Source organism: Alternaria dauci, chromosome 3 (assembly GCF_042100115.1).
Source record: "Alternaria dauci strain A2016 chromosome 3, whole genome shotgun sequence".
Lineage (NCBI taxonomy): Eukaryota > Fungi > Ascomycota > Dothideomycetes > Pleosporales > Pleosporaceae > Alternaria > Alternaria dauci.
This window is the reverse complement of record NC_091274.1, coordinates 2,770,315-2,795,463: the sequence shown is the minus strand read 5'-3', so window position 1 is coordinate 2,795,463 and position 25,149 is coordinate 2,770,315. Positions and strand designations below refer to the sequence as shown.

Below are 25,149 nucleotides of genomic sequence, written 5' to 3'. Positions count from 1 at the left end.
CGCCTGTCCCTCAATAGTCCTCATTGCTCTAAGGAGGGGTCGAGCAGTCAAGCAAGTCGGCATCAAGTTTACACCCATCTGGACACTACACATCTAGCAACATGGCTGTCGCACCACGTTCGAAAGCCAAGGCGGCACACGTCAACATGATGACGGATACCGTCATAGCAAACCTTCCGGCGGACGCACTTCGAAGTGTAATCAGAGTCATCTTGAAAACGGAGCCATCAGTCACAAGCATCTTCGAAGAGCAAACGCAACTCTACCTTAGAAGAACCGCTGATCAACCAATCGGTCAACTATTCCAAACGACGGCAGAGGGGGTTGCGTCAACATCGAACTTCGTGTGCGCCCAGCAACGCCTACGCTCAGCCATAGGATGCGGCCTGGTTCTCAACAGCCTTCCAATACTCAACAAAATTGTAGATGAGTTCGCGAGCCTCCATGACGGACATGATGTGTGTCGGTCGGTTGAGCTCGACCGATGCCTAGTTTCCGTAGACGGCGATATCGTGCAGGCGTTGACTGCAATCGAGAAACGCTTGCTATCTGATAGTGGCAGTAGGGACCTCAACGAAGATGAGAGGACAGCGATCAACTCACTTTTCGATTCATTGCTACGATGTCGTCAAAGATGGCTTGCTTCTGCGCAGGACTTTCCGTTCGACCGAAGCATTGCAGTAATAGCGACAGTACTTGGTCGCGAAAGTGATGTACCAGCACTGGCCCATAAAAATGGTTCCCACCAAGACCAAATTCTTCCACGGAAGACAACGACGTTCTTGGAGACTTTCAGTGTCAAGAGCCTAGAGCTTCCCAGGTTATTCGCAGGTCTCTGGCAATTATCAAGCCCATCGTGGGGTACTGCGTCTCAAGCCCAGATGTTCAAGCAGTTTGTCGAATATATCGAAAGCGGCTTCACTGCGTTTGACATGGCTGACCATTACGGCGATGCTGAGGTTATCTTCGGTCGGCTGAGATCCTCGCTATCCAATTCCGACGCCGTCTTCGGTGCTACAAAGTACTGCGTGTTTCACAAGATCACCGTGACCCCTGCGGTCGTCCGCGCAAATGTCACCGAGCGGTGTCAGCGTATGAATGCCGACAAGATCGATCTTTTGCAGTTCCACTGGCAATACTACGACGACCACCAATACATCGAAGCACTGCGACTCTTGCAGCAGGATGAACGAGTTCGACATCTGGGACTCTGTAACTTCGACACAGCGCGGCTCCAAGAAATCATAGACAACAATGTCGACGTCGTCACCAACCAAGTTCAATTTTCCCTTATCGACGCGCGACCACGATTCAAGATGGGTGAGGTCTGCACACGGCACAATGTGAAACTGCTCACATACGGGACTCTTTGTGGAGGCTTTCTTGCTGAGAAGTGGCTCGGCAAACCTGAGCCACAGCTGTTCGGACCGGACACAACGCCCTCGCAGAGAAAGTACTTCGAGATGATCCAAACATGGGGCGACTGGGATCTGTTCCAGACCTTGCTGCAGGTTCTGAAGGCTATAGCGACTAAGCATAATGTCTCCATCTCCAACGTCGCTGCGAGATGGGTTCTCGACTTCCCATACGTCGGTGCGGTCATAATCGGTGCGCGAATGGGTGTCAGTGAGCATACAGAAGAGAACCTGAAGACGTACGGATGGAAACTTGATGAAGAAGACCAGAGGCGCATTGAAGAAGTCCTCGAGAGGAGCAGAAGGGAAGAGGTGTTCAATGTCATGGGCGATTGCGGTAGTGAGTATCGGTAGAGAATTAGCCAACAAGATTTATCGGCTGGTCGATCTGGATATCTTGTTCTAGGGTTTAAGAGTAGCTGAGAAATCTATGACAGCAATTTGTTCTGGTGTTGACCTTGGGAGTAGCGTCATCCCAGCCCGTGTTAGACAGACCCGCCCGTGCGCCCGGTCCTTATTCTTCTGCCAGCTCCGTGCAATCACTCCATACACCCCAACACGCGACCACGATGCTCATGCCACTGGAACCATCCTCTATGCAGATGCATTGGTTTTCATTTCGAAGTGTTCGCCGTCGGCGTGCGCTCACGAGCTCCTATCTGTCCTGTCACCGCTGACGTCACCACTGTACATACGCGCCGCCTTACCCTCCCATCGCACCAGCGTCCGTCGTCGCCCCCCGTCGCCGTAGTCACCGCGACCTAGACTACCGAGATACCACACACTTTTCCATTGCGTGTCTTGGAGTTGCAGCGTGATGCAAACATCGCTGCGCTTTTGAGGGCAGCGTGGCTATTGCAGCAACTACGACCGAGACTTGGCACAATGATGGAGGTGATGAGGGGAAGCGTGATAATACTGTTGACAATGATTTGGGTGACCTGAAGGACCCCGTGAAGCTTCTGGCGACGCTGCGACGCGTCAAAAGTTGGATATATTGATGCTGCGACTTGCCTGGGACCACATCCTCAGAGCGCGCTTGAAGAGCTCACGGCCATACCTTCAACACCGCCAAGGCTCCCGAGTCCTCTTCCGCATTAATCACCCCGCTTGGTAAAACCAAAGAAAGACGTTATACCACGAGCATATCCGTTCAGGCTCTTGCTCGGTGTTCCAACACTCAAGAGTTCCCTTCCAGACCAACTACCGTGGTCTCCGCATGACTGAAGGTCCGCAACGCAGTCCGTATAATCTTGAGCTGAGATTTGCAATTAGGATCCGGACATGCGATCAATGCATCCGTGGACATCCAGTCATGTGCGTGAGTTGGTCGCTGCTTAGCTGCTAGCAGAGGCAGCACTGCCGCTAAGAAGCAAGTTCATCAGTCGTGGAAGCGTGCGACAACTGCGTGTACGACTCACCTAAGCTGTAGAAACTTATGCCCTGGCCATCAGGAAGATGCAGCATCTCGCCTTGGACAGTAAAGTAGTCTCCTTCCTTGGCTCCGCACAAGATGCGCTCGCCTGGCGGGCAAACCACCTCGACCCGCAAGTCGTACAATTGGAACGAGTCGTCCTTGTCTGATGAACCTTCCGCTGGCATCGGTAAGCTGGTGACGTTTTGCAATAAACACCACGTCTATCTCGTACTCTCTCGCATTCTATTATCCCGCTTGGAGTAGAGTGGGGCCACCGGCATTCTAGCAGGGCAGATCCACCGGCATCTCACGACGCCTCTGCTTATCGCCGCTTTCGGGCGCCCTGCCCCTATCGGAGTGTAGAACCCCGCTATCAGTGACAAGGAGCCACGGAAACAAGCATGGAATGCCGAACTGACAAGCGAGATAAGCATTATGCTTCTGCTAACATCATTGCTTGGGTTAAACGCCGGTCTTCTTTACATCAAGAACGTACGACTGAGTGCAAAGACTTGATCGTACTTGACATTGCCCGCTGAGTTTTGCTACGTACGATTGCCACCGCCCGCTTCTATGCTGGGAGTAACATCATGGATCTTCCAATGAAGGATGCTACGCATCTCGCCCAAATGTCTGCATCAAGTTCTGACATTGAAAACGGGGCCATGGATACGACTAACGAGGTCAAACGCGACCTTGGGCGTCGCCATATCAACATGATTGCGATAGCCGGCATGATCGTGAGTCCTCTCTTTTTCAGACCCATCTCGCCTGGACCTATGCTCACGCATGCAAACTGTAGGGTACCGGACTATTCCTGGCATCCGGCCAGGCAATCGCTACCGCAGGACCAGCCGGCGCTCTCTTAGGATACCTGTGCATGGGTTTGATCGCTTGCGGCGTGGCCCTCTCTGCGGGAGAGATGTCGGCTTTCATGCCCGTCACCGGAGGCTTCGTTCGCCATGCCACCCGGTTCGTGCAGCCTGCACTCGGCATTGCCACCGGATGGAACTTCTGGTACACCATGGCAATTACGGCGCCAGCTGAGCTCGCCGCCGCTGCAACCTTGATCAACTTTTGGGACAACAGTATCAACCCTGCCGTCTGGTACTCAGTCTTTATTGTTATCATCGTAGTCATCAACTTCTGTGGTGTGAAGGTTTATGGAGAGGTGAGTAGCGACGTATGCTGCTTGTGGATTTCTTTCTCACAAAGTTCAGAGCGAAGTCTTTTTCGCAGCCCTCAAGATCCTGCTCATTGTAGGTCTCATTGTCGCCGGCCTAGTAGTAAACCTGGGAGGATCGCCCAGTGGAGACCGAATCGGCTTTCGATACTGGAATAACCCCGGACCTTTCAACGAATATATCGTCCCGGGTAATACTGGCAAGTTTCTTGGATTTTGGAGCTCTTTGATCTCAGCGGCCTACAGTTACGCCAACATCCAGGTGGTCGCCATAGCCGGCGCTGAGACAAAGAACCCAAGAGTCATCATTCCGAACGCCATACGAATGACTTTCTGGCGAGTGCTCGTCTTCTATGTCATCAGCATACTCATTGTTGGCATGCTTGTACCATCCAACGACCCGAATCTCGGCATTTCGACTGGTGATGCTCAGCAGAGTCCTTTCGTGATTGCGTTCCAGCGCGCTGGAATCAATGTCCTTCCCTCGATCATCAACGCCATTGTGTGCACTTCGGCCTTTAGCTGTGGTTCCGCGTGCGTTTTCCTCGCATCACGTACCCTGTACGGGCTAGCAGAGGATGGACAAGCTCCCAAAGTTCTGCTTCGGACCAACAGGTTTGGAACACCATACTTGGCCATTGGAGCTTCGCTCATCTTCATGCCTCTTGTATATCTCAGTCTGGGTAGCAATTCTTCGGTAGTATTTGGATGGTTCGTCAATATCACGACTATCGCTGGACTTATCGGGTGGCTTGTCATCGAAGGCACTTACTTGAGGTTTTACTACGCCTTGAAGGTTCAAGGTATCAGCCGAGACCGTAAGTTTACCGCCATTTTCTTTGCCGAAGACAACGCTGACGTGACCAGGTCTTGCATACAAGAGTCCCTTGCAGCCATATCTTGCGTGGGTCACCGGAGGCGCGCTCGTGCTTGTTATCTTGTTCTCAGGCTACAGCGTCTTCTTTCCAGGCCGGTGGAGCGTGAGCACATTCCTTACGTATTACATAGATATCGCTATCTTTATCTTTCTGTGGGTTGCTGGTTTCTGCTACGCGAGGTCTGGCATTATTGCTTTACGAGACGTTGATTTATCAGAGATTGCTGATGTCGATGACGAAAAGGCTGCAATATCGGACTCGGTGGAACAGAATCTCTCTTGGTGGGGGAAGTGGATTATCTAGTCTTGGAGAACGTCACGATTACTTACGATGATAATGTTTATGTTGTGCGAGGGTGACGGGCTTCGAGCTAACTTTTGTGTATCTTGCATTCTTACAAACGCGAGCTCAAACTTTGAAGGGTCAGATAATTGTTTCACGCATGATCAGTGCCTACTCTTCTGTGGATTGCAGGGCCTAGCAGGTAAGTGAGACAATAGCAGATGTCAGTCAGATGGATGATTCACTGGTACAGATTCTGTGATACTTTGTTGTTTGGAAGATGAATTCATTTTGGACGAGATACGTGAGACATAGAAATCTTCAGCAAGACATCCGCTGCAGCGGCTTACTTGGCAGTGTTCCTTTCGATATCATCTCTCCAGCAGTTTTTGTCCCCATGCTCCATATGTTGTGCCTCAGACACTAAATCAAGGCCAGCCGCTCGGACTTCTGTTTACAATCCTTAAGCCCAACGGCAACGCAACCTCCTAACTGTGCTATTCTTTTGGAATATCTAATATCGCAGTGCCTCCAGATACGTCTTACTCAAAGCTTTACGTTGATCCAGGTGAGGCAGTGGGACGTGGGTGAGTGTCGATGCAGCCCCGTGTAGCAGGTGGTACATAGGCGCATGTGTTGGCCACTGTGATATATGTGGAATTGTTGCGCCACCTTTGATAAGGACGTCGGCAGCATCGACGTCATTTCGGTTGATAGCGGTGTCGAGAGGTGTGATGTGGGTGTTGTTGATTGCCTTGATGTTAGACGGCACGGAGAGGTTGACATTGGCACCCGCTTGGAGACAGGCCTCTATGGCGGTCTCACGCCCGGATCGGACAGCAATGAAGATGGGGGCTGTCAACGCTGTTCCTTTGTCGACATCTCCGAGTTGTTGAAGAACCTCCTGGATAGCCACGGAATTACCCCTGGCGCACACGGCAGCGATAATGTCACGAGTAATCACGTTCTTGCTACCATGCTTGAAGCTGAGAACCGCCCTGAGGCTCGGCAACTGATCATCCGAGCAATCTTCCGATGCTTTGAAGAGCCATTTGTTGTAGATGTCCCTCGAAGGGTAAGTCAGAGTCTTCTTGTAATAGTCAAGTAGAATACAAGTGGCGGGGACATTTTTTGACTTCAGTGCTTCGCTGATGCCGTCCGAAAGAGAGAACATGTTGGAAGGCTGTATGAGGGAATTTCGGTTTGACGAGGACTGTGTCTCGAGGTGACGGAGGATGATGTCAAGCGACGTCAAGTCACGCACCTTCAACGCAAACAAGATAGGCCGCGTGTTTATGAGTAGGTCTTTGTCTGCGACGGTAAGCCTCGGAAGGATGCTGGAAAGAAGGCGATGGTTGCCAGCGGCTATGGCAGCGCAAAGCCTATCTTGGTAGGGAAGGCCCTGGATAGAAAAGCCCGGATCGAGCAAGCCGGAGCAGTAGCAGTACTCATTCACCCTATCGCACCACAAGGCGTGGATGACATGAAACATGTCGAGGATCTTGCTCAAGCCGTCGTAAGTCTTCGTCATGATGTTGCTGTGTTGCTCTTCGTCTTCGCAATCGAATTGATCTTCGATGTAGTGAGCCATACGCTGCAGCCGTGAAACGATTCCTTTGTTCATATTGCCTGGTTTCCGGGAGACTTGCATCATGTATCGCGGAAAGCAATTCTCGATGATGCGTTGGACGTCATGGTTCTGGCTGTAGAATTCTCTTGGCTGCTGAGAAAAGACCACGCGCTCGATCTCTGCAGCAAAGCTACGACAGACACCTCGCAGTTTCAAAAATTGGCCGAGTGCGGGGCGACGTAGCCGAGTAGCGGAGGTTTCGGTAGGGGCAAGGCCTACTTCATGGATGATCATCTGGAAGACTTCCACGGGGAGATCGAGAAGATTGGCCATGGCGGACGTCGTGGACAGGTAGTCGGGTGGGGTTCCAAGCTTTGTCTCGATTGATTCGGTCGTGGCGTTGAGAATCGATGGTGAGAACGTGGGAAAGATCGATAGCGGGCGGAGAAACTTTGGGTGGTTGATGGCCGAGAAGTGACCGCTTCATATTCTGCAACAGACGCTGGTGCCTACAGCATGGGTCTTAAACAGTATCCACCCTCGAAGTGAAAGTGAACATCAAACATGTGACGCGTAGAGGCTGAGGAAGATGTATAGCTCTTACATCATCCATGACGTCTTTACCTGGTCCTCACACATCTAGCTGTCTTCCCTCTAGATCCTGTTTGGACGTTGTATTCGGATCTGCTTGCGAAATTCTTAATAGATGGCTGTCAATGTGCGTGCGTAACCATGACCGAAGCACATCGAAGTGGTGGCCCATTGTCTCCAGGGCTCTAAAAAGAGGTGCAATGCTTCGGTCTATCTTGGTTAGAAAGATCTCAAGGACATTATAAAATATGCCAGAAGGAAGTTGCAAACATCAAGTATATAACTACACGCAGCGAAAGCTGGTCTGTCGAGATTGACGTGTCTTTAAGTATCACTTTGACACAAGTGAGTTTTACACATGGCATTAGCGAGAGTGTGAAGGTCGCTGTTTCGGCGACAGAGGCCTACTGTATCGCGATAATCATTGGAGTTGAGTTTTGGGGAACGGTTGATTATGTGTGTCTTTGGTTTTGGTTCGCTGGGCTGGGTTCGTCTGCACATGGCATTAGCAAAGAGCTCGTGCGTCAGTCACGTCATCAAGACTCAACGTTGGCAGCAATCTCCAACAGCTTGTGAATACATATAGCTTCTCAATTCTCAGTTCACATTCGTGTCTAGCCTTTGCAATAATCCTTTCTACTTCATGACCGTGTATCTCCAAGCGCACAAGGGGAATATCAGACCAGAAGCTGTACACGTGTCACCCGACCTTCTGCCGCCGCCTGTCGCTCATCCCATCGATTGCTGAACATATAGCAAATTACTCGGAAGCACGCTTGTTCAGTTACTACCCGTGGAAGCAACGCGCTTCCCAGTCACCTTCCAAGCATAGCTCGCCTCGAGCGGGGTGAAGTTCTTTTTACCCTCGCGAAGCTTCTGCCGATAAGACTCGCCAGCTGCCGACAATTGAGCAGCTTTCTCAGCAGTCATTTTCTCATGTTCTTCCTTCAGCGCGTTGTATTCCCTGTTCCGACGCTGACGCTCTTCATCTTTCGCAGCGAGTACTTGGCGCTTGGCCACACGTTCCTGGTACTCGGCGACACGGATCGTCTTCTCCTTGAACCCGAGGATGATGTCGTAGACGGCTTCGGAAAGACTAGGGTTGGTGGGAAGGTAGTGCTGCTCGAACATGTCGCCAGTCGTGAAGGTCTTCTCGTGAAGCTTCTTCGCGATGGTATAAGCCATTTGCTTGAACAGTTTGTCACCGGTCGGGTTGCTGGCGGCGGTGATCATGTCAATGATGGCCTTCGATGGGATAGTATCACGAAGGCGACTGTAGAAGCTGTTGAAGATGCCTTGAGTGAATGAGCCCATACCAAAGGCGTCTGCGGCGCAGCAAAGATGTAGGTCTTGGAAAGGGTCCTCGGCATTCTTGATGGGCTGACCCTGAGCATCGTTTACCACGTACTTCTGGAACTGATACACCTTCCTAGAAGAAGGTAATTCCAGTACCAACTTGACGACCCTCTTCGCGGCATCGACGTTGATGTTCTCTGGTACTACAATTTTGCCATCGACAACAAGGTCGTGCTTCTCCGAGACGGCCTTGAACAGGGCGGATGGCATCTCAAGAACTTGCTTTCCAGATGTGATGACCTTGCCCAGGTGGTCGACAAACTGGACCTTCTCGCCAGATACCAAAGTCTGGCGCCTAATATAGCCAAGATCTTGGACGTACCAGAGGCCACCAGGGACATTATGCTCTTGAGGTTGGTTGTTAGCCATGCGCGCAGCATTGGCGTTGTTGATATTCGTTCCGATTTTAGTCATTATGAGACTTTGTTGTTGAGTACACTGAAAATGGTTCGAGAGTATTGTGAGAGTGAGACAATTTTAGGTTGAGAATACTGTTCAGTGTTGTCGTGAACAGAGTAATGTAAAAGCGGGTAAGGGTTTATATACCAAAAGGGAAAATCTGTCGAAGCATTCATTCATAATAGTCCTGCCATAGCAGAGTGATTATTGGAATGAGGCACCAGCATACTGAAAGATTTGTGAAAGAGCTATCTCACATTGTTGTTATTAGCTGCTTCCCATTCCGACTAGCGTTATACTATACAGTCAGCATCCTCCAAGCAGCAATCGATTGCTTCTGTACTCCAACGGAAGAAACGAAGAGGCAAAGCGACAATTGAGGAACAAACGCCAACATATGGTGCGTGCATTTAGGGGGGGCGACTTCCGCCCTACTCGTGGGGCAACGAGAAGGAGCATTACGCCTTCACTACCCTGGTCAAGGTGAGTGACTGTCCAAGTTTCTCTTGATCACTCGAAGGGCACTGATCAATCTGCAGCTCAATATGCTGTAAATGATTCCCTTGAGCAGAAACCATAACATTGTGACGTGGGTATTCATTCAGCCACGGTATAGCGATGGCCCATGACCGACGAGCCATTCACAGCTTCCGGAATCCATATGCTCCATACCTAGCAGAGGCTCTCACAGAGATGGACCGCAAACGGAAGAAGTGTGCCGCGGGTGAAACATCTGATCGGGTGACGCAGTTGTACGTACAATGAATCCGGTCGAAGCCGTGAAAGCAGTTGCCCGACACTGACTGGTGTGTGAGCATGGCCACTCGCAGATTCTAGGTACCCAGTAACCCGAACTTGTGATTAATTCACTGCCATCCCGGCACCTCCTTCCAAGTATATATTCCCCCATTTTCTTCTACCTAACTCTTCCACTACCAGCAACGACATCTGCTTTCAACCAGCACAACAACCCCAATCCACAACGATCACCACGACTCCGACTTCTATTGTCAGAACTACAGCGTAGACATGGCACCGCCATCAATGGCTCAGATGCTCGCTACTAGAGACACAAAGAAGACGCCCATGGCACCTCCGACGACTGGCTCATCCATTCTCACCAACGCTTTTGTTACCGCTCCTGGTCCAAAGGCGCGTCAACAAGAAGCCGAGATCAAGGCTATAGATGCTGGCAAGATCTACGGCTTGTCATTCGGTGACCGCAAGTTCCTGGCCAAAGGACCCAAGGTCCAGATTGTCGACAGCGAGGGCAACTTCGTTGCAGACATGCCGATCGCTCTCTTCCGTGCCACGTCCACCAAGAAAGAAATGGTGGCAGATACCAACGGCACCGAGTCAAAGGTCATCGAGCTGCCTGCGAACCTTGAGCTCCAGCCGGTAAAGGATATCGTGAAACATTTTACCGATATTACTACCTGGAACAAGTTTCCGACGGGCTTGGCCTCGTACAAGTCAACGTACTTGGATCTCCAGCTGTGTAGTGTCGCAGACTACCTCGGGATGAACACCTACACCAAGCATATTTTTAATTGGTACTGGGCACGTCTCAGCTCCAATTGTCTTCCGTCGTACAACGATATTGACGCGATCTCTGCCGTGCAGAGCTCGGTGGGCGATAGCATCTTCCGCAAGGTCGTAAACTGCATCGCGAAACTGGACCATGAACGCCAAATCCCGGACTTCGATGACTACAAGGCGTACTTGAAGTCCAACGAGCGCTTTGGTGTCGCGGTCGAAGAGGCCAAAGAGAAGATCCGGAAGCACCAGGCCTATATTGATAGGAAGAATCGATTTGATGCGGAGGCCCAGCGTCGGGAAGAGGCTGGTAGGGTAATACATCAGCAGCGTCAGAAGAAAGCGGAGGAGAAACAGGCAACCCAGCAGGCCAAGTGGGATGCGCAGAAGAAGAAGGATGCTGAATTGGCGGCGCATGTCAAGGCCAAGATGGCGGAGCCGGGGAAGAAGAAGTGGAAGCCAGACGAGGCTGCATACCTCCGCCGTGTCCGAGGTATCAACGTACCCACTACATAGGCGTGGGTTCCAGTGTTTGGAGCAAGGGATTCGTGTGAGCTTGCGATAGTTGGGTTCTATATGACCCCAGCTTTGGAAGATACACGTAGGCCTTATGGGTTAGCTTCTCGATTTCCGGATCTCGGTAGTATCCAGGCAAGGTAGCTAGAACAAGAATAAAGAGCTGTACCTATATTGTTGAATCGAATGGAATCTGGACTCTTTGCCATGTGCTCGCGTTTGTTGCATCTCGTAGGTGTCCAGCAAGACCATGGCTCCGCTTTCTCCTGGTGATCGGCCATTTGTATCCAGCCCGCCGTAAGGATATAGAGGCACCCGACATACTTTACCTCTATGGAAGACATGTTGTTGGAAGCTTCCTCTCTACTATCAGCAAGGACTTTCACGCATCGGACTGACTGTTGAGAGATCAAGGGCATTTCTCCAAGCGTAGTACTCGTTATCGCTCTGTGACCGAGGCTTGACAAAGAGTGCGGCGGGAGCGCGCGTATCGGATGCGAAGAACGTCGTTGAAAGGTTATAGCCCGGTAAGCTGGTCTAGAAAGACATGGCAAATGATCCATGAAACCAGGGTATGTGGCTACAGCGCATTCTCACATATGCAACAAACAAATAGCGACGTGTGGGAACAGGCTTGCATGTCCGCAGCGCATCGTCAGCGTATGATGAGTACGGCGTCCGAACGTCCCTGTGACTGCTTTCGAACGCAGCATCGGTGAACCATCAAGATCTGGAAAAGCTCTGCAAGAAGCAACATTATCAGCTAGGAGACAATGCGTCCAGCATATGTCGAGATGAGTGGTGGTGACCTAGTAAGGGAGTCGGACGTGAACGACACGACTCACCAACGGCATTGCGTGCATTGCAAACAAGGGGCCGTGCGCTGCTGACGTAACCCAAGCTGGCCGAGTTCACACAGCTGCACCTCGCGACTGGAGACCCCACTTAAACACCGCGACAATGGCTTCAGGATACGGACTCGCTGGTGGTACGTAGAACTCACTTCTCGAAGATTGTTTCTGGGGGCTTTTGAGGGCGGCGGAGGCACCGAACTGAGCGCAATGGCATCACGACGATCGAATCTTGAACGAATGCGAAGAGCGACAACGACGACCTCACGACGCAACTACACACGTGGAAATCACGAGCCCTGTGGATATACATGGAAGAAACGAGTGGACGTCGATCCGACAGCAACATTCGTTCGCAGGCAAGCCGCAGTTGAACGAAGACACCGCTGCTTCTACAGCATGACCAACGCGCGCAAACACGACGAATCACACCATCCCTAGCCCGGAGAGACTCTCTCAACTCCAAAAGCACGGCACCATATCCCAGAAGACACACCTGCTCCCACGTTGCCAGGGCCAGCCACCCGCTTGCCCCGATTCCCCGCATCCGCCGACCCTCTCATGCGCACCACAGCCCTTCAAAGCTCTCTAACCACAGATTTCCGAAGCCAAACTCTGGACCAGTACTAACACGATCTCCCAGGCCCATCCCGCTGCTTCCCCTTCTGGCAAGAAGTCCTCGCATGCTACACCACCAACACAAACGCCGAGGACGATTCGGGCAAAGCAAAATGTGCCCCCGTGCTTGAGGACTACTACGAGTGTCTCCACCACAAGAAGGAGGTGCGTACGCCATGTTTCCAACCACTCGGAAACACATGGAACCAATCCCTATCTTCCTGGTCCTTTTCCCTTACCCCATGTCTTCCCAACCATCATCCACCCCAGTCTTGAATCGTGCTAACGCAAAAATTCTTGCCAGGCTGCTCGTACCCTCGCCCTCCAAGCCGCGTACCGCAAAGCTGAAGCCAACATGAAACGCGACGATGCACCCTCAGCAGGCGAGATAAGGCGATTGGGTGTCTTGGATGCGCCGCTCGAGGAAAAGAATCTCAAGGCGAGCAAGTGGTTCCCGCATAAGGAGATCAACTAGAATTAGAAATACGCCATGGTCTGAGGGGCACAGCCAAGGGGGTTTGAGAAGAGAGTGAAAGGGGGGAGTTTACCGTAGCATATGTATTTGCACGAGTAGTTGAAGGAATTGCAATTAGAAGAGAGTAAGCCATTTTTCGTGTTGATGCGTGTGTGTATATTTCTATACTGATTGAGTGATGTATGTTCAAATATTCTTTTGCATACTACCCTCGTCACACGCAATCATCAAATAACCAAGTCAACCCCAAAATTACGAATATACTTTCATTTCTCTAATACTACTGATGTTTTCGTACTCCTCTCCACCTCTGCCATCCGAATACCACATGCTATCCGCTCTCTGAAAGATGCAAAACCGAAGAGACTGGCCAGGCAATCGTTATCATAACGCTTCCCAGATGCACTTGATGCTATCGCTCATAAACGCCATAGCGGAGTGAAATGATCGTTCGACGCGATAAGCATGCGACAAAGCGTAATGCGACGGGAAATAAATGATACAGCGAATAAAATCCACAACCTTCAAACTCCATGCTGATAAACATGTCCTCGCAAACGTTAATCAACAGCAAAAGAGAAAGACCGTCGTAAAACCATCCATAATCAACCTTCCTTCTTCGTAGCAAGCGTAAGATTGTCTTGGGATCCTTATGGCTCCAGCCTGGCGATATAGAGATATTGGCGGGCGTAAGAACGACTGGAATAAGACGTATCCCCATAACCTCAGTGGTCGAAACCGTGGATGTGGTACCACAGCGCGACACAAGAGTGCTGATATATTGTCGTGAGTTCCTCCGATGAATCCTACATGTTCGCAGGAACACTTGTGCGACTCATATGAGGAGGCGGTGTAGCCGTAGCCCGACTACCGATACTGCCGAGGCCGTGAGCTTGCGCCATGCTGCGGTGGAAAGAGCCGATTTTCTGGAAACCCCTGTTATATGTCAGTATACCACTTTCTATTAACAGTAAAGTACGATAATGAGACTTACTTTGAAAGATCGTAGCTCTCCTCCTCAGGCTCGGCCTCTTCCTCGAAGCTTGTCAAGCTAGCGCCACGGACCATTCCTCCGTTGCCAACAATGCCCAATCCAAGTCCGTTGACATGGCTATTTGACCGCGAGCGCTGATGCTGACTTCCAAGGTCCCGACGACTGACAGGTCGAGAGACGGTCCGGCTTGGACTCTCCGGACCGACATCCTCGTCTTCGTCGGCTTTGTCGTCGGCATCTTGGTCTCGGTCTTCCTCGTCTTCAGGCTCTGCACTATTGTCTGGCAGCATGGGCGGTGAACTAGGATGGTCCTCGTCATCGCCGTCCTTGAAGTCTGGACGTTGCAGTTTGATAGGACTCAACTCGAGGGGTGCTTTGGCGGGTGTGCTGGGGAGGTCGACGAATTTCCAGAAAGGTGCGGGGCTAGAAAAGGCCATGTACTGGCTAGGCATCTGCGCAGTGCTGGGAGGTGCGAGACGAGGCGCATGACGAGAGACGAGTGGAGTTACAAGCGCGTTGTTCATTCGCCCAGCGTCGTAGCCACCGCTCATATGATGTGATCCGGCATCCGAGTACAGAGTCGGTGGTGAGTTTCCTACATCAGTCTTCATTCCAGGGACGCTTTGTTTGACGGGGTCTACACCAGGTGAGGATTCCAGGTTGCGTTCGTCCTGCTTGATATGGGGAAGACCTTGGCTTTCGTTGGCACCATACATAAGACGCTTAGCCGGAGTAACGAAGCGATCCTGCTCGCGTATAGTTGGTGATTGTTTGAAGCCTCCAAACGGACGCGGGCCGCGATCTGGGGTGTACGATTCGTTCGCCATGGGAACGGACGAAAGCGGAGGCGTAGCAGATCGTGGAGGCGACTTGATACGAGGAGGGTATTGAGTGCTGCGAGTATCACACTCCAATGCACCAACAAGGCGCTCGGTAGCCTGGGACGGGTTCCCCAGCGCGGGTGAACTAGGCCCTGAGCCTTCTATGCGGTATCCGATTTGTACACCACCGCCTTTGCGAGGATTCAGCAGCTGCTTCTTGATGAACTCTTCTTTTTCAGAATCCGCAATCTTCCACTTCATGCCCTTGCCCGGCTCATCGGTACGGCGTGCAACCTTGGCAAACGACTTGTTGAGAGACAAGTTGTGTCTAATGCTGTTCTGCCAGCCACTGTTTGTGTGGCGGAAGAAGGCATACCGAGATTTGATGTAATCGTATATGTTCGCAAGCGTGAGCATCTCTTCCTCGCTGCTGAGGATTGCTTGACCGATGAGCTGGGCATAGCTGTGGGGCGGCTTGATGTCTTTGTTGGCGTCCAAACTATAGTCGGTATTGTCTCCAGTCTCCAGCACAACAGCGCGAGAAAAGGTGGCAGGCGAGCCTTTTCCGCGCGGGTCCTTGTCGCCGCGGAGAGTCATCGGTGTGCCAGGTTGGTGGTAGCCAGGTGTGGATGTCATTTGGTTATAGTATGCTTGTGAAGATTGGTGCTTGTGGCGAGGATGTGAAGACGGAGGGAACGGATCGTACTGGTCGCGCTTGGGTGTAGGGCCGCTAGGATGGGCATGCTGATGCGACTTGGGTGGCGGGTTGCCGTCGTTGTCAGACTCAGCAGCGTCCTCGCTCTTGACCTGACGCCACAACATGGGGTGGAAGTGGTCCTCTTGGTTGGCAAGTAGGAACAGCATCTGTGTGCTCATGATGCTAATGCAGATTCCCGAATGTAGGGGCGCCTTGTCTCCTCTGGTCAGATGGCGGTCGTCGAGCTTGAGGCCGTTGCGGCTGTTGACTGTGATGTACCACTGCTGGTCATCAATCTCGAAGTTGATCTCGGCGTGGACGCGGGAGATCTGGCGCTCAGGGCCAAGGTCAATGTGCACGCCCCAGTCCTGGCGATAGGGCTCACTAGGAGGCAGGCCGGCGATATCAGGCTGGGAGCTCTGCTGGTTGTTGCGTTCTCTCGAGTCGACACGGCCGATTCTAACCTGCGTGTCCTGAACGAAGAAGCACCAGTCGCGCGCAGCAATCTTGGCAAAGGCCGCAATGTTCTTGCCCTCATTGCGCTGCGACTGCAGGTCGTTGGCATAGTCAATGGCGGCGTTGGGCACATAGCTGGGCACGCGGAGGGCAGCAATGACGACGTTCTGGCGCTCTATGGGGTCCATAGTGTCTGCGTCGCCGCCGTTGGGCAGTGTCGTGTTAGAGTCGTTGCTAGCGACCGACTCGGTGATGCGTGTACGGGGAGGGTCTGCGGCGGCCGGGGCAGGCGCCTCTTGGGCGGAGCCATTCAACTGTGCAAGTGAGTACAAGTTCGCCGCAACACTGGTAGTAGTTGGGCTGCTCACCCGCCTGCGCTTCCGCGAGGGCGTGGCATCTGGCGTGTCAGGCTCAGACTGCTGCTGAGCGTCTCTACGTGAGCGGAGTCCAGTTCGGCGAGTCGACATGTTGCATGCGGGCGCGGGACTCTGTACGGAGAGAGGAGAGAATCAGCGAGGGTTATGTACATAAATAGGGTATTTGTTTGTGGTGGCCGTGGGGGTCGTGGTAGTGGTGACAGCGGACCATGGGAGGGACGAGCCAGCCACATAGACGGGTGCGAATACCAGCCAGTCCGCCCGCCCGCCCCACCAAGAGACTCGACACACGCGCAAATGGGGTGCTGCTTACCGCGAAACGATGGGTCTGGGTTTCCAATGCAATGCGCGCAATGGGAAGGCGTCTGGCAGGGTGCGGGAGCGGTCCGAGAGCAGGCGTCGCAGCTGGGTGGTGACGAGCAGGAAGAGTGCGGTCGGCGTCGGAAGCGTCGACGTTTCCAGGTGTTTGTTATTCAAGCACGACGCGACTTGCTGGCTAGCGCAACGTGGCGATGACCTCAATCTGCAGCCAAACAATGCGCGACGCGTGCGGGGGGTGGTGATGGCAGTTGGCCGAAGCGCGTGAAGAGGTCGGGATAGTGAATTGGCTATCGATAGAGAGATAATGGAGCAGAGCCGCAGAAGGGGGACAAATTACGTCGCCTTGGGCGATGGATACCAAGCTGCTATCCGTGCGCACAGCCTTGGAAGCCCGTGATCAAAATAACGCGGTAGCTGAGCGCGCGCCCGAATTGCGCCTAGGCGACCCGGATCTCGCATGCATGCCCTGCGACGGTATGCGATGAGACCGTGACCATACGACATCTGTTTCCTGGCGCTGTACTCTACGCTTTTCTGTTCTGCACCTCGCGGCCCCAAATCGCTGGCAAACTGTGCGCGTTCGATTCGCCAAGCAAACAATGACGCTATGCATCAGGGCTTGAAAACCGTTCGCATGCCGCCAACAGGATCGCTACCAACGGCCCACACCAACACCAAAAAGTCGCCAATCGTTGCCGCTTCCATCCGCTGACGCTTACTCACTCGCCTGCTGTACTTTACTATACAGCCATGGAGAACGTCCTAGAAACGTCTGTCCGACGCCCTGCATGCAATCGCGACCCCCGGGTCCTGCGTCGCGTGACGCATTGATTTTGCATCCCGTTAGCTGCATTCGTGACCTCGTAGACGCGTTTGTTGACTCTACATCGTCATCGAAGCTCCGCGCCGAAGCCACCCCGGCCCGCGATACGGCTTTACCCCTCAATCCAAAGGGATGAGGGACGATGGGCGTGTGCTCTCGATCTGTCCAGCTATGGGTGTGGCGGTTTCACCATGGCATTCGATAGGCGAGGCATGTGCACTTCATTTCACCACGTTCATGCCATCATATATCCAAGAATCATGTCTTCATAATACTAGCTACGACTAGACAATTAAGGGCTGAAGGTTGATATAACCAAGACACATTACTCCGCCATGACTTTTTCTACACGTAGTCGCTGGTGTCAAGCTCAGCGCTGAGGTGTAACTTGCGCGAGCTAGCACCGACGTATACCGTCTTGGGGTACTCGGAAATGACCCAGTTCTGTGAGGCAACGTCCCAGTTGCTGATATCACGGCGCGTGATGTCGGCGTGGAATGTAGCGCTCTGGCCGGCCTGGATGCTCAAGCGGTCAAAGCCACGAAGCTGCACCTTGGGGTCCTCAGGTCCACCAAGCGCAATGTAGGCCTGCACAACCTCGTCACCAGAGACAGTGCCGTTGTTGGTGATGGTGGCCTCGACGGTGAAAAGGACGTCCCAGAGAGCAGGGTTACCACCTGGAGCACCGCCAGCGGCGATGCGAGCCTGAGGCGAGCCGTCAGTGGAACCGGCAGGCCAGGTGTACTCGACACCATACTGGGGGTCTTGCGACGCTTCAGCAAAGTCGGTCGAGTTGAGGTAGGGGAAGATGTAGGTAGCCGGGCGGGTAGTATTGGCAGGGAACTGGTATTCCTCGACATCACGGCTGAAGTTGCCAAGAGTGGGCGCGGCGATAGTCTGGCCAGTGGTAGGCTCGTACGGGGCGGCTGCAACCTTCTCGACCTTGATGTCAGAGTATTCAAAGGTAGTGTAGGAAAGCCCGAAGCCAAACTCGTAGACAGGAGTGATGTCGTTCTTGTCAAAGGCACGGTAGTCGATAAAAACACCCTCGTCAAAGTTGGCCTGTGGGCTGCCGTTGCCGTTGGTGGGCTCGTAGATTACGTCAGGACCGTACTCAGCTGCAGAGCTGCCGAAAGTGAAAGGAAGCTTGCCACCGGGGTTCTCACGTCCGTATAGGATATCGGCGATGGCGTTACCAGACTCTTGGCCAGGGAGACCAGCCCAGAGAATGGCGGTGACGTTCTCGTTCTCGTAGAAGCTGTTAAGAAGGACGGGGCCAACCGAGTGAATGACAACAATGGTGTTGTTGCATAGCGCAGTGACGTTCTGGATCAGAGTCTCGCCACCCTGCCACAGAGTAAGGTTGTTGCGGTCGCCAGCATTACCATCCACGGTGATGTAACCCTCACCGGCGTTGGAGTTGACAAAAACAATAGCGGTGTCAGCTTGGCTAGCCATGGCTTGGATCTGGGTGTAGGCATAGTTATCGGTAACAGAAGTAACGACACCGCCGTTGTCAGTAACCTCGCGCTTGATAGACTCGAGAGGAGTGACAAGGTAAGGAAAGTCAGCAGTTCCCGAACCCCAGCCCATGGCCAGAGTACCGTTGTTGCAGCCGCGGTCAGGGCATCCGTTGGGGCCGTACTCGTTCTCAGCAGCGTCGTTACCGAACACAGCAGTCCACTTCTCGTTTCCGGTAAGAGGGAGAACGCCAGAGTTCTTGAGCAAGACGGTCGACTTGGCAGCAGTGCGACGGATGGAGCGGAAGTGATCCATGCGGACATCAATGTGCTGGTTGATGAGCCCGTAGCCAGCCTTTCCGTAGAAGTGCTCGTATCCGTATGTATCGCGCTGCCAGCTGTCGAAGTTGACGGGAATGGACTCGTCAAGACCAACGTAGTAGTAGGCGGCCATGATGCGGACAGCGGCATCGTCAAGACGCCATTGAGGAAGGGTGCCGTTGAGAACGGAGATTGTGAGGTTGGGTCCCCAGAAGGACTGGCCAGAGTTGAAGTCTGTGTCACCAGGCATGGTCATGTCCAAACCGGCAAGCGTGGAAGAAACACCAGAGTGCTGAGCATCCCAATCAGACACGATGAAGCCCTGGAAGCCGAGCTCGCCCTTCAGGATGTAGTTCTGGAGGTACGAGTTCTGGCAAACCTGCGAGTTGTTGACCTTGTTGTAAGAGCACATGATGGCGCCAGTTCCAGCACGGATGGCATCGGCAAAGGGCCACAAGTACAGCTCGTGCAGAGTCTTGTCGTCCAAGTTGGAGCTGAGCGCATCGACGAAGCCAAAGTCTTGGAATTGCCCGGGCTGGCGGAAATGCTCCTGCTCGTTCATGATGTAGTGCTTGGTGCAAGCGATCACACCGGCATCCTGAATACCACGAACGGTGTCGGCGACAGCATGGCCAGTCAAGACGGGGTCGGGCGAAAAACCTTCCCAGTTACGCTGCGTACATGTCAGTAAAAATCAAAGCGATGAAGTTGGTGCACTTACACCGCCCTTGGCGTGGCGGCCAAGAGGGCCAATGGCGGGACCAAGTTGCACATCAACACCCTTTGCGCGGTGCTCCTGACCCATCTGGTAACCACGGAGGTAGAACTCGCCACGGTCCCATGACGCCGCGATGGTGCCTCCTGCTGGGAAAGCAGAGACGTAGTCTGCGAAGCGGATTCCCAGAGGGCTGTCTTGCAAGCAGAGGGCGTCGAAGCCGAGACGTGGAATGGATCCGACGTTGCCGACGCAGGCCTCGCTCTGCCATCCTGTTCCAGTGGTGAGGTTGACCTTCTCGAGAAGGGTCAGCTGGCTGACGAACGCCTTTGCCTTGGTGATGGCATCGGCCCAGTCGGCGGTAGTGTCTCCTACCCAGCTATTCTGAAGTCAGTAAAGCCGTCTTCGGGTGTCGGAATAAAGTCTCGCGCAATGCGACTGCCGGTGTGGGCGACTAAGTGGACCCTGCGCTCCTTCGCTCATCCCCACACTTGTCAAGCCTACTTCTCGCAGATCGCATCGCGCAGGACGTCCAGGCTGTACGTACGGAGATGGGTAGAAGGGCGGACTCTCAGCAAAGTCCAAGGGACTGCCGCTGGTGTCGTTTGCGCCCGGTGTGGTGTCGTTAGAATACTTGTTTACTGTCAGCGGCGGCTAGTAAACACGGCTGCAACGTTGAATTGTACTGCACGGAAGAATGGGAAGAGAGCCACGAAAAGATGCGCAAAATCGGGAAGCATTGCTGCAGCTCTGATATGATTGTCTCGCAGCGAGGACGCTGTTGTGACGTGTAGTTACAGAATGAATGAACGTACCTGGGCGTGGGCAAGGCCCGCCAATAATGCTTGTGCAAGCCACAGCATGACGTCTGTTTGGCTGGCTGTGAAGCGCGAGGTGAGAGGCACAAGTACACAGTAATAATTAAAACTACTGTACTACCATGTAAGTAGGAGTTGAAAGCGCTCGCAGACACAGGCCAAATCTCACGGCACCATGACACCCTTTATTCACTGCGATGAGCAGCAAGTGACAAGGGCAGGGTATAGCTTCCCCAGCTACCCGTCCCCTAGTACCATGCGCCGTGACAACCCCAGGCGCAAGCCGCCGCCTCTTTTTTTTTCGCGGGGAGCGTGTGCAGAACCTGCTGATCTCCGCCCTTGGTGTCCTCAATGACTCGATGGCGCCGAATCCGGGGCCTCCGCTCTGTCTTCTGTCCCCGATGTGTCCTTGGGATTCCCATCACATGCGCTCTGTGCAGTCAAACGTCCTGCATATACATAACGACTATGGCCTAGCTGCAGCTGCACCACATCCGGGAAGCTTCACCAGGGAAAACGAGGACTATTGCTTCTGTCCCGTTGCCGTTGAGCTGTGTGCACGGTCGCGCTCAATTACCCCGGCCGTGTACATCGTCATATACCTACGTCAACCCTGGTCGTGCATATAAGCTCCTCTCAAAAGCCCTTTCCGAGCGCCACAAAGTGGCCAAGATTGGATTTGGAGGTGCGTGAGGCGAGCTACTTGGCTGATACACAACCTCCAAGCCCATAACAAGACAAGCAGTGCGGGGTCGATGTCGTATGCCAGTTTTCGACCAACTCCGCCCCATCGTCGCAAGCCTTGGTGTCTAGCAACTACACGGTAGCGCCTGATGTGAGGTCCGACACTCCGTTGGGCTGTACAATCGAGCGGTATGGCTCCTCGGAGGAGACCCAGTATTTTCAAGGAGCACCCGCATTATACATTGGCGAATCTTCGGCGATACTGCTTAAAGACTTGGATCCGTTCGTAAGCTCAAAGTTACGTCCCGATCGCTGCCTCGGCGTTTGATTTCTAGCAAGTAAGTAACCGGTCGGATGCCCTTGAGAACTCTTCCACCGGATGATCTAGTAAGCACCAGGATGCTCTCGTGGACTGCCCCACATGGCAGGTGGTACATGGGAAAGTCACTAACGTCACGTAACTTATCAGAGTAACCTGTCTCCGATGCTGACCCAGTTGTGTTACTCTCTTGCCTCAGAGCAGTATCGCGCCAACACAAGGCGGCATCGCGCTCCGTCGGCAGAACGCTCGGCATGTAACCAGTAGTCCGCAGACTTGGCTTTGTCACTCCATTAGTCACCAAGTCAAAGATGGTGTGATGTACCTTTGACTTCAAGTTTTCCTCAAGTTACATCGGTAGCTTGCAAACTCTGATACTTGGAGGCACTACTAGCCGGATTCGCTACGCGTCCTAAGAATACCCTAGCGATACCCAAGAACCGGGCTTCTAGCGCGACGATCTCAACTGGATGAATGTGACAGCTAATATATAGCTTCGCGCTTTCAAGGTATACCGCGCACTGTAGTCTACATGTCGTCTTCCTCCGTGACCGCTTGCATGAGTCGTTCATGCTACGTGCCCCGCTCCATGGCGCACATTACGTCGAGCTGCAGCAGTCTACCAAACTTCAACGAACTTCACGAGTAGACGCGAATACGACCGTACTTGCGCATGCTACGAGAGCTCGAGGACATTTGAGGTCCGTCTGCTCATTCAAGGTTTGTCCATGATTACCTAGATGCTCCGTCATCTTGGCACGGTCACATTGTATTACACCGTTGTGCTTCCAAGGGGCACCGCACACTTGAAATGCTGGAGAAGACGTTTTTCGCAATAGTCGTCGCGATGTTTGCCCCGGGTCCCTGGTGCAGCATTTGAGCCCCTCTGACTCTAAGTGAAGAGCAGTTTAGCGTCTTCATCGCCCACACCTGAGCTGCGTAGCCAACCGTAGACGGGAGCAGTCGGTGTCTCCGAACATTGATCACCCAACGCGGGACGATAATCTCGGGGATATATAAGCATCCTATGAGAGCCAGGTCTGTGTATCGTGCGGATTACTATCAGCTCACGAGGTCGCAGGCTCAACGACAAAGTGTTTCCGAATCTCATCCTGTTGAGAAATCGCGACAACAGGGATCTCAAGCCTACTACCGAACCTTACTGCAACAACAAACAGACACGACTGAATCAGGCCGATGGCAACGAGGATTAGACTGAATAGCACCGGATTACGCAGCTGGATCCTGACTCCTTGTGCAGGCGCATGTCCCTGGATGATCGCTTTTGGGTTCGTTTCTGCCGCTGCTGCAACTACGCCGATAGCGAATCGTGAAAGCAGGCTTGCCATTGCTACTGCACTGTTGTTTTGAGGTTCTCCGAACGGCATGCCATAAGTGTAAGATCCCCATTCGCTTGTCTCTGGTCCTAATGTAAAGATTTCTGGATGGCGCTCGCCTGAAAGTGCAATGGCTTGAGCAGCAACAGCGGCATTGGTAGTCGATAGATATTCCGGTGCCGATACTGTTATGTTACAGTCATAATAATAATATCCATAACTCGATGTCGTTGAGCCAGGGACAGGTGGGCCAGCGGGTTGCTCAAGGACTTTGACAGTGCCACATCCCGGCCCGCACTCGGCGTTCGGTGTGGCTAGAACAGGCGTGGTAAGATAGAGGACAGACTCAAGCAAAGAAGCTGGAAAGTACACGACTTCTCCGGTACTGTTGACATTGATTACCAGGAGACGGTCGGTTTCGTTGACCCAAAATGTCGGCGTTCGACACGATCCAGACGCAGTTGCAACATCATCTGTATAGATCGAAACGGCCCTCAAAGGGACGTTCTCTTCCGCTGACGTGGGGTCTAGAACTGCCGAGTCACGAAAGACGTACTCCCAATGATCCGTCGCGTTCCAGAACATTGCCGGATTCTCCGCCCAGGGAGTGCCACTCAGAGCTATCTCGGGTAACGTGGTGTAATTATAGCTGCTTCCTATATCCCCGAGTATATGAGCCGCAAGGCGTTCAACAAATTCGCGATTATAGAACCGCGAAGGATATGGCGCAAATCTCGATATATTCGCGACTGCCATGTCTGATAGACCTGTCGTACGATAGATATCCGCGGGGCCTGGATCTCCGGATAACGTCAGACTCAGCGTTGCGATGGCCGTTTGAACTAGCTGTAACATGTCAGTATGCGCCACTTGGTTACCAGAAAGACTGACAATATTCAATGATAGCCAGCAACCGCAGATGAACCTGATCTTCGTCTCTCTGGTGACAAACATGAGTCTTGCAAGTTCTGTCAAGCTGTCACACCGGATTATCGATTCGACCTAGGTTGCTGTATAAGCGGTTTGGATGCTTATTGATCGCAGACTGCGCACGACATACCTCGCGACCTGATCTTTTTCTGCTATTCAAGATCCACCATCGAAGATCGAGCGCGATTCGCTTGAAACCGCTTGCGACGTTCAACCCGAATACGATACCTAGCCCCACCACAGCCGCATCGAAAGTTGACTTTGTGTGGGGGCTGATAACTCGATCCTTGTGAAGCCACACCAAGGCGTAGAAGCTCGCGATAAGAATCCACGAGATCGCGCAGCTTACTAGCCCTGGTAAAGCATGTCTAATCTCGTTCTTTGTGAGTAAAGTGGGACCGGACTGTGCTATCGTTGTGCCTCCGCTGCTTGAGGGTGAAGGCGAATGTCTTGAGTTTCTCGCGATCGCATCCTGCTCTATTTGAAGACGGCAGTTAGCGGTGAAAGCCGTCACGCAATAGGTGAGATATGGCGGACCGGATCGACTCAACAACGGATCATGTCCTTCTTCTGCGTCGAAGCTCTGATGCCCTGGACTTCGGCCTGGTGGCTCGAAACTATCCTCGTCGGACGATATTGATACGGAGCGCGTTCTAGACCTGATTGGAAGAAGAGGCACCGGTGGCGTACTGTCCATTGCGCGCGGGATCTGTTAACAAAAATAAGTGGTAGAAAGAAGAACAGCGATGATAAGGACCAGATCATAGAATGCCTAAGTATGGCCCCCAAGTATTATACGACTTCAGCCACAGCTGACATCATATCGCTTACGGTGACTTTGGTCGGTCAACACTTGCATTATCTATGCGATGAGGTGTGTCAGCTGGCCCTGCACAGGCTGTGCGCCAAACCCTCCATTGGCAAGCATTCGCTACAAGGCTGTAGAGAACGATTCGCCCACCTTGTCAATGGACTTTCTCCATACGATA

The 25,149-nt window shown here is 52.8% G+C and overlaps 9 protein-coding genes across 9 annotated transcripts; 4 read left to right on the top strand and 5 right to left on the bottom strand.

Annotated features, from left to right (window-relative positions):
* Positions 1-101: 101 nt before the first annotated feature.
* On the top strand, positions 102-1,769 carry ACET3X_004566 (uncharacterized protein; the record flags this gene model as incomplete). Its single annotated transcript, XM_069450784.1, has 1 exon — positions 102-1,769. The coding sequence occupies one exon, from the start codon at positions 102-104 to the stop codon at positions 1,767-1,769; it is 1,668 nt and encodes a 555-aa protein (XP_069308544.1).
* Positions 1,770-1,975: 206 nt separating this feature from the next.
* ACET3X_004565 (uncharacterized protein) lies at positions 1,976-5,494 on the top strand. The gene is made up of 4 exons (XM_069450783.1): positions 1,976-3,572; positions 3,635-4,003; positions 4,053-4,833; positions 4,883-5,494. Exons 1-4 carry the CDS (start codon positions 3,423-3,425, stop codon positions 5,194-5,196), a joined length of 1,614 nt encoding a protein of 537 aa, XP_069308543.1. The 5' UTR covers positions 1,976-3,422; the 3' UTR covers positions 5,197-5,494.
* A 195-nt stretch (positions 5,495-5,689) lies between these two features.
* On the bottom strand, positions 5,690-7,078 carry ACET3X_004564 (uncharacterized protein; the record flags this gene model as incomplete). Its single annotated transcript, XM_069450782.1, has 1 exon — positions 5,690-7,078. The coding sequence occupies one exon, from the start codon at positions 7,076-7,078 to the stop codon at positions 5,690-5,692; it is 1,389 nt and encodes a 462-aa protein (XP_069308542.1).
* A 1,038-nt stretch (positions 7,079-8,116) lies between these two features.
* ACET3X_004563 (uncharacterized protein) lies at positions 8,117-9,106 on the bottom strand (the record flags this gene model as incomplete). Its single annotated transcript, XM_069450781.1, has 1 exon — positions 8,117-9,106. One exon carries the CDS (start codon positions 9,104-9,106, stop codon positions 8,117-8,119), a length of 990 nt encoding a protein of 329 aa, XP_069308541.1.
* A 1,014-nt stretch (positions 9,107-10,120) lies between these two features.
* On the top strand, positions 10,121-11,143 carry ACET3X_004562 (uncharacterized protein; the record flags this gene model as incomplete). The annotated part of the gene is made up of 1 exon (XM_069450780.1): positions 10,121-11,143. The coding sequence occupies one exon, from the start codon at positions 10,121-10,123 to the stop codon at positions 11,141-11,143; it is 1,023 nt and encodes a 340-aa protein (XP_069308540.1).
* Positions 11,144-12,077: 934 nt separating this feature from the next.
* Positions 12,078-13,218, top strand: ACET3X_004561 (uncharacterized protein). The gene is made up of 3 exons (XM_069450779.1): positions 12,078-12,131; positions 12,638-12,777; positions 12,917-13,218. The coding sequence occupies exons 1-3, from the start codon at positions 12,104-12,106 to the stop codon at positions 13,085-13,087; spliced, it is 339 nt and encodes a 112-aa protein (XP_069308539.1). The 5' UTR covers positions 12,078-12,103; the 3' UTR covers positions 13,088-13,218.
* Positions 13,219-13,893: 675 nt separating this feature from the next.
* Positions 13,894-16,522, bottom strand: ACET3X_004560 (uncharacterized protein; the record flags this gene model as incomplete). The annotated part of the gene is made up of 3 exons (XM_069450778.1): positions 13,894-14,023; positions 14,082-16,369; positions 16,424-16,522. The coding sequence occupies 3 exons, from the start codon at positions 16,520-16,522 to the stop codon at positions 13,894-13,896; spliced, it is 2,517 nt and encodes an 838-aa protein (XP_069308538.1).
* Positions 16,523-17,921: 1,399 nt separating this feature from the next.
* Positions 17,922-20,935, bottom strand: ACET3X_004559 (uncharacterized protein; the record flags this gene model as incomplete). Its single annotated transcript, XM_069450776.1, has 4 exons — positions 17,922-20,030; positions 20,079-20,451; positions 20,620-20,705; positions 20,888-20,935. 4 exons carry the CDS (start codon positions 20,933-20,935, stop codon positions 17,922-17,924), a joined length of 2,616 nt encoding a protein of 871 aa, XP_069308537.1.
* Positions 20,936-22,960: 2,025 nt separating this feature from the next.
* ACET3X_004558 (uncharacterized protein) lies at positions 22,961-24,857 on the bottom strand (the record flags this gene model as incomplete). The annotated part of the gene is made up of 4 exons (XM_069450775.1): positions 22,961-24,076; positions 24,122-24,232; positions 24,291-24,637; positions 24,698-24,857. The coding sequence occupies 4 exons, from the start codon at positions 24,855-24,857 to the stop codon at positions 22,961-22,963; spliced, it is 1,734 nt and encodes a 577-aa protein (XP_069308536.1).
* Between the last annotated feature and the right edge of the window lie 292 nt (positions 24,858-25,149).